The following is a 7254-nucleotide window of genomic DNA, read 5'->3' on the forward strand; positions in this document are numbered from 1 at the left end:
ATTACAGATGGTTGTGAGCCACCATGTGGTTGCTGGGAATTGAACTCAGGACCTTTGGAAGAGCAGGCAATGCTTTTAACCTCTGAGCCATCTTTCCAGCCCTGGCTTATAATTTCTGTACATTTTAACACATCTGGGACTTTAAAATCTTCATCTTTGCATTTAATGTTCCTGAAACACAGAAACCTAGATAGTCCTCAACCTGACACCTGAAAGGAAATACCATGTGAAAGAACAAAAGAGAAGATGGTCTTTTACAAAACATACACTCTATGACATGTACCAATGGCAATAAATCTCAACTGAACAACACAATTCCAGAGAAGGGAGGGAGGCAGGGAGGAGGAGGAGGGAGGGAGAGCGAGCACAAGCATGAGAACAAGCTGTCAGTTCTTTTGGATCAGCAGAGATGTGGCACACTATGCCTCGTACCATTTTGACACACCCCTGCTCCCCACCGTTTCACCAGTTTGAGGGAAATATAGCATCAGGTACAAATTTATAAAATGGCAATTGTCTATAAAAACACATCCCATAAATCATCTTAACATCCAGTCAGTATAATATAAAATGTTTTTAATTGTTTTTGAAAACATTTAAAAAACAATTTGAGCACTTTGAATAAAAAAGAGAACTGAAACGCTACTGCGGTGTTCAACTACGGTGATCTCAGCAGGTACAACAGACAACAAAGCACCGGGATCTGACTCTGCACTAAATGAGACACACAACAGGGCTTGCTTTTGTCACCTCTGGTGTAGTAAGCACACTGTAGAACAAGACTGTTATCTGAACCTCAGATGCACTGCACAAATACGCTCCTTCTTGCTCAGTTCAAAAGTCAGTGCTTATTGCAATTATATGCAAAAGTATTTACTTCATGAAGTCTTATCATGATAAAACAGTATGCAAAATGTTTTAAACATCAAAACAATGAAAAAATCCCAAGAAAAGAACATATTCAACAACTAAGCAGAATTAGTAAACATTAAAAAAGCAAAATAACCTGTGAATAACTATGCTCACCTGGTTAACACAGAGCCAGTTTCAATACAGCCAAGAGGGGAAAAAAAGTGGTTACAGGATTACCTAGTACTGTACAAGATAAGTCAAGAACACTCATGCACATTTTGTGATCATGTATTAACATGGTGAAGCAAACTAAACTTAATTCTTCCTGCTGGAATATTCTCGTGTAAGAGAATAAGAAATAGAAATATCTCATTGAGATCAGTGCACATTGCTACATAAGACAATTTCATCTGTCACTTTGATGATATTTTGTCTTTTCATAATGAAACACATTTAAAAATTTTAATCTGTGGACTGTACTGGTTGCATTTATCCTAAGAGATGTGCCTACCACAGGTTCAACAAATTTAGTGCAATATATGAACCCCAAAAAGTTTGCTGGACGAATTCAGCCAAATTTAAAGAGTTTGCTGCAATACTGTACATGGGGGGGGGGTTTAAAAATCCTCCAGTTTCTATACTTTTTTTTTTATCAAAAAAGATTTCCATTATTTTTTCATTAGTAGGAAGCTAACATGTAAACAGGGATTAGAATGGCCTCAAAGTCTCCTTTTCAGAGTATCTCACTGAGAAAGGCTCCCGTCATTTGTCAGAAGAAATCACACAGTTTCCTTTGGGTATTACATACTTTGGTGTGCAGTAGTGCTGTATCTCAATGTACAGTGAAGAAGTAACTAGTATCAAAAAAAATCTAACAAATCATTAAATCAAATTAACAGCAAACACACACATATGCCAGTAACTACAACACATCCATAGATAAACCTCTGAGCCAACTCTAGCACCATTGATTTATTAGAATATGTTAATACCCTACTTTTCAAATCTGTTGAACAATGGACCCTTATTGAATTAACCCTTCCATCATATTTGTTAAATATTTGGATTGCGGTCTTCTGATTTATTTTTGAATTAAGGTAAAGAAAAGCTTGGCTAGGTTCAGGAGAGTATAGTGAATGGTTTCATGTTAGCTTTTAAGAACTTATGGTTAACTTTAATATCTCTCTGAAAATTACCTTGAAACTCACTTAAATGAAGCTGCCCACTAGTTTTGTTAACATGAAATTCATAAATACTATTCATAAACCAAAACAGGAGCCACAGAGAAACACTTTAAAACAAATCCTGAGTGCTTTGCTTCTTTTGCAGCTGTGTCCACAATAAATAATTAAACAAGTAATAAAACGGTCCTCCTCTTCAAGTACTATCATCACCCCTTTGCTTTATCAGAGAACAAAGATCTGAGGCTCCACACCTCACATGAGGAAACGATTTTTCGCTGGGCTCTTAATATTATCTTTCCTGCTTGGTGTTTTGCAAAGGATCCATGATCAAACTGCATCACTACATTCAGAGAAGCAAAGGATGAGCAAACTGAGGGAAAAGCTGATTACTAAAGGATACCATGGCGAAAAGCATTAAAAAGAATTCTTTAGTAGCTTCAGCATGTACACAGAGCTGTGGTGAGGAAACTAAGAAAAAGTCTCTATTTTCCTTCTAACACTCCAATCTCAACAAGCAAATAATAAAACAAGACATTTTTCTAACATGCTTGTATTTCTGCTATTAAATTTCAATGTCTAGTGTATGTCTCTCTCTCTCTCTGTATGTGTAAGTGATGGGGAGGGGAGGGAAGAAGAAATAGGGACGGGAGAAATCGGAGTAGGAAGGAGAGGGGGATCAAGAGGGACAGGAAGAGAGGGAGAAACAAAGTGTGCGAGCTAGAGAGCTCCATTTTAAAAGTCACCTTTTAAACTGGACTAATGCAATGTCACAAATAAATGGCTACTAGTTTTCCTCTTAAAATTTTTAGTGCAGCTTTTACTTCCCTTAAATTAACATTTGCTTTCCATTGTTTTCTCCTACATCAGCCCTTCATTGTGGGAGTAAATGGAACAAAGCCCCAGAAAGTCCTACAGAGATTTCTCATCCTACAGTAGCTTCATGTTTCAAGCTTAAATATTTATAATAACCTGAATATTATCCCTGTTTTAAGGAAGACTCTCTTGCCTACAGTATACCTTAGCTATGATTTCATACCTAAAAGATAATGCCAACAATAAAACAGCCTATGACTAAAAATGGATGGTTTCTATGTAGATCAACTGACGAATTAAAATAAACTTATACAAAATAAAGACCCAGACTGCTCTTGTAAAAAGCTGGATTCTTTACTAGCAAATTAAATGGGGGAACATTATAAAATTTAAAACCTAATACTTGCTCTACAGCCTACTGTCTTCAGAAACCTGTCCAGAACTGAGGCAAGTCTAACCATTTCCTATTGAAGAAGAAACCACTTCTGCAGCAAACGCTTTTAAAATGTCACAATTAATAGTGTTTCTGCTGCGGGAGGCACTTCCATTAAGACAAATACAATACATATGTCTTTAGATACAGTGTGCTACATATTATAAAACACAATTTATCCCAACATTTCAACAGTAGGATGGTCCTTGCTTTCTATCCATTCAAAACCTGATGAAGTCATAGAGTTCATTGACTCACTGCAAATCTGTTGAAACAGTGGGTCATTCTTTAATTCTTCCAGTGTGGCTTCATCATCCTGTCCCTGCTGACGACCTGGATCAAACAGTAGATTTGGGTCTAAGGTGTTCAAATCATTGATGCTGCCTGAGAGGTCAGAAGACAACCTGATGTCACTAGGGAAATCAGATGCAGTGTTGGTGAGATCAGATGCGACCTGACCTCCCAGGGGCTGGCTGGTTTGCAGGTTGTCTCCACTCAACAGGTCTTTAACAGTGCTATTAAAATCTAATTGCTGTTCTCCAATTTCAGATTGTGCTTGATTATCTCCAGGAGAAAAACTGATCTGATCGGTGCTATTACTTTTGGTGAGGTAAGATGGTGTTTGGAACTCATAAACTGAAGTGCTGGAATCGATCATATTTTGTGAATTGGCACTAGGAAAAACAGGGGAAGTTTCCAAAATTTGAGTGAGATTCATCCGGGCTGTGTAATTGGAGGGCATGTTGTTCATTCCCAAACCTCTCACTGCATCATCATTGTCAGAATCGAGTTTGCTCAACAAAACGTTAGTGATTTTTTTACTGTTTGTTTGCTTTTGCAGAGCGTTTGGGAAAGCTGTCTGCATCATGACTGTCAAGGGGACTGACTGACTTCTTTGAGCTATGTTGTTGGCACATGCATCTGTGTGAACATTTGTGAAAACATGAACTTCTGGGGTTACTGGACTTCCAAAGGGGGTTACATTAGACCGTGGGATATTAGACACAGGATAGAGGGTGCTTCCGCTAAGATTCCGTTGGCGATGGACAGCAGGGCTCACACTCCGGCACCTGAAGTTGTTGCTGGCAGATGAATTAGTCCCTTTATTATCAAGAGGAGCGGGGACTGCAAACCCTTCTTGCTTGTTGGTGTTTACAGTGGCACCTTGATGCTGCACAGGAGAGACGGGAGTCAAACGACCAAAGTGAGTGTCATGGTGTCTGGACTGAGACTGATAGGACTGTCCGGGCACAGCAAAGGCATGGGGTTTCCTGAAACGATCTTCTACTAGTTCCTGATAGCTTGGGAGAATGCCATGGCCAGAAACTGATGAACTACCAACCCCACTATAACCATTATTCATCCACTCAAGCTTGGTTTTATCAGGGTGCGTGGCCATGGGTCTCTGCATTGGCTTCACAGGACTGCTGGAGACAATGCTGGCATCGTGATAAGCCATACTGGAGCTTATTGGGGTGAATGCAAATGGATTCCTGCATTCAACAGGGCTTGGAGGGACACTACTGCTGCAATTAGAATGAGGAGTACCAATGGGTGTGTGTCGGCTACTTCCTAAAGCACTATCCACAGGTGTTGTCTGGGCAAGCCTGGAACACGGGCTCTCCCGTGATAGACTCTGAGACCCAGCAATCATTTCAGATGTGGGAGTTGGCGTTGGTGTTGGGGTTGGTGTAGGAGTGGGTGTGGGTGTAGGTGTGTGAATTGGAGTGCCATTGCTATGGATTGGATGATAGAAGTGGGTGCTGGAAGCATGAGATGACATTGGAGCTCCTGGAGTTACTGACTGACTCTGAAGGGTCATTCCCAAGCAGTTACCATAAGAATGTGAATTATTCATTGACATCTGCTGCTCCATAAGCACCAGCTCTTCCACAATGCTATCTTGTGTAAGTTCATCATCAAAAGGAAAGTAGCTTTCATTTGTCTGGGAAACAGAAGATTCAAACTCTTTCAGTTCGGACTGCAATGGTAACTGATCTGAAGACTGTGCTTGTATTTGATTCAAAGAAGATTCTGGAATCCGGCTATGTAGCTGCTGGCTGTATGTGTCCTGTGGTATCCCTTCTAATTCCCAAACAGATCTCTCTAGATCATGGATATCAGAATGTTCGGGAACAGTCATAACACTAATATCTTGCTGTTCACAGCTGGCAGCTATGAGGTCAGGACCCTTAGTAACTTGCTGCCATTCGTTAGGATTAAAGCTGCCATCTGATTTTGTCTCACAGTCCAAGAGAAAGACAGTCCCTTCAAGTTTTACTTTTACATCTGGAGACGATGATGGCGTTGTTTGCTGCTCCAGAACTGATTCACTGGCTACAAGAGTAGGGTTCAAGGGCTCATCCTCTATGATGTGCGAATTGACACTGATTGACACCTTGTTAGGAATCTGAGCACCTGCTGTTGAGCTTTCTGTTGTCCCTGAATGTGGAGCCTTTTGGTCCTTCTTAACAGTGCCTGGTTTCTGACCTTCTATGGTAGCTGCAGAAAGCTGCTCCACAATTGGTTTCTTTACAGGAGGCACCTGAGACTCTTGCAGTGTAGCAGACAGTCGTTTTCTTGGACTTTTAGTGCATAATTTAGGGTCTTTATTTACTGAGTCACCATTTGATGGTGAGCTGGTGCTGGTGAAAGGTAAGTTCTGAGTAGCAACCGAGAGAGTAACAGTGCTTTGATTATTGCCTGCTGAGATGGCTGGCAGAATTTCATTACAGCGACTTTTACATTTGGTCCTCTGGTCACAGACCTTAGTTGCTTTTACTTCAACGACACCTTCATTGGAAGGTTTGGATACTGCTCCATCTGTATTACTTTTCTGCCCCCAAAGGGCACTAGGTGTTGTTAGGGGAGCTTTAGTCCCCTCAGAGTTCTCTTGGCACTGTAGAGGATGCTCATCTGATGAACCTTCTGGTTCCATTTTGACTTCCACACCGGAAGTTCCCCCAGTGCTGCTGGCCCTAGACCCAGGAGACTGAAGGGAAACAACAGAACCATTCTTGATCTGAGGAATGCTCCTTGATTCCTCTGTTGTTCCAGTAGCACTGCTGACTGAGGCAGAATGTTTAGGAGGGGCATTACTGTTACTGGGCGTGAGGGATATTGTTGTCATTTTCACCACATTCAGAGAGCTCACGTGTGATGCAGGTACAACGGCAGTCTTGATGGGACTGCTGGTAAAGAGCACAGTTGTAGGAGAGCGGATGGTGAGTGCACTGGTGTTTGCTGGTTTGGGTAAGATCTGAGGGTAGCGGTGCCGGGCAGAACGGTCCCCACCAGGACTGGCTGGAACGTTCTGAGGAGTCTTTGGTGTCTGTTTCACAGACTGCATGTGCTGAGTGACCACCTGCACATTGAGGGGAAGAACCTTGCCATCAGGAGAACTCATGGGACTCGGTGAAGTTACTAACTGCCTGGTCCGCTGGACCTGCAAAAACATAGAAAACAAAAAGTACGTTCTAATTAAGTTCAGGATACAACAGAATGTTGTACATCTGTATAATATTAAAGAATTTATTAAGTGTTAACTAAAAAGAAATAAGGCAGTTTTAATATTAGAAGAGAGTTCTTTTGGGTATTCTTGTATATAAATAGGCCCTCAAATATTTTAACAAACATAAGAATAATGCAATAGTTATGAAATATAGTAATTCCTGAAAAAAGACTTGGTTACTTCTCAGTTAACTTATGATAAATCCTTGCCTAACTAATGGTTTAATGAGGTTACAGGGAGAAGAGATACAATCATGAAGAAAGGTAAACTCTAAAGTATCTCCAGGAATCTGTTCCAAGAAGACAGCTCACTCTTGGGAGACTTTGAGAGTGTTAAAAACTAACGAGGAGGTCGCGGCGGCACAGAGTCGCGGCGGCACGCAGTCGCGGCGGCAGTGGAGCAACACAGCGCTGCAATCAAAAATAGGCTCTGGGGGACCGGCGGCGACAGAAGCAAGCGGC

At 41.2% G+C, this 7254-nt stretch overlaps 1 protein-coding gene across 2 annotated transcripts in view; it reads right to left on the reverse strand.

Moving 5' to 3' along the window:
- Positions 1 to 559: 559 nt before the first annotated feature.
- The window catches only part of Rfx7 (regulatory factor X7), an 81147-nt gene continuing 74452 nt past the window's right edge, over positions 560 to 7254 (reverse strand). For both annotated transcript variants that reach the window (XM_026779122.1, XM_005347645.3), the window contains one exon: positions 560 to 6727. In XM_026779122.1, coding sequence (XP_026634923.1) covers positions 3458 to 6727 — 3270 coding nt within the window. In that variant the 3' untranslated portion in view covers positions 560 to 3457. The remainder of the gene's footprint in view (positions 6728 to 7254) is intronic.

Source organism: Microtus ochrogaster, chromosome 5, assembly GCF_000317375.1.
Source record: "Microtus ochrogaster isolate Prairie Vole_2 chromosome 5, MicOch1.0, whole genome shotgun sequence".
Classification (NCBI taxonomy): Eukaryota; Metazoa; Chordata; class Mammalia; order Rodentia; family Cricetidae; genus Microtus; species Microtus ochrogaster.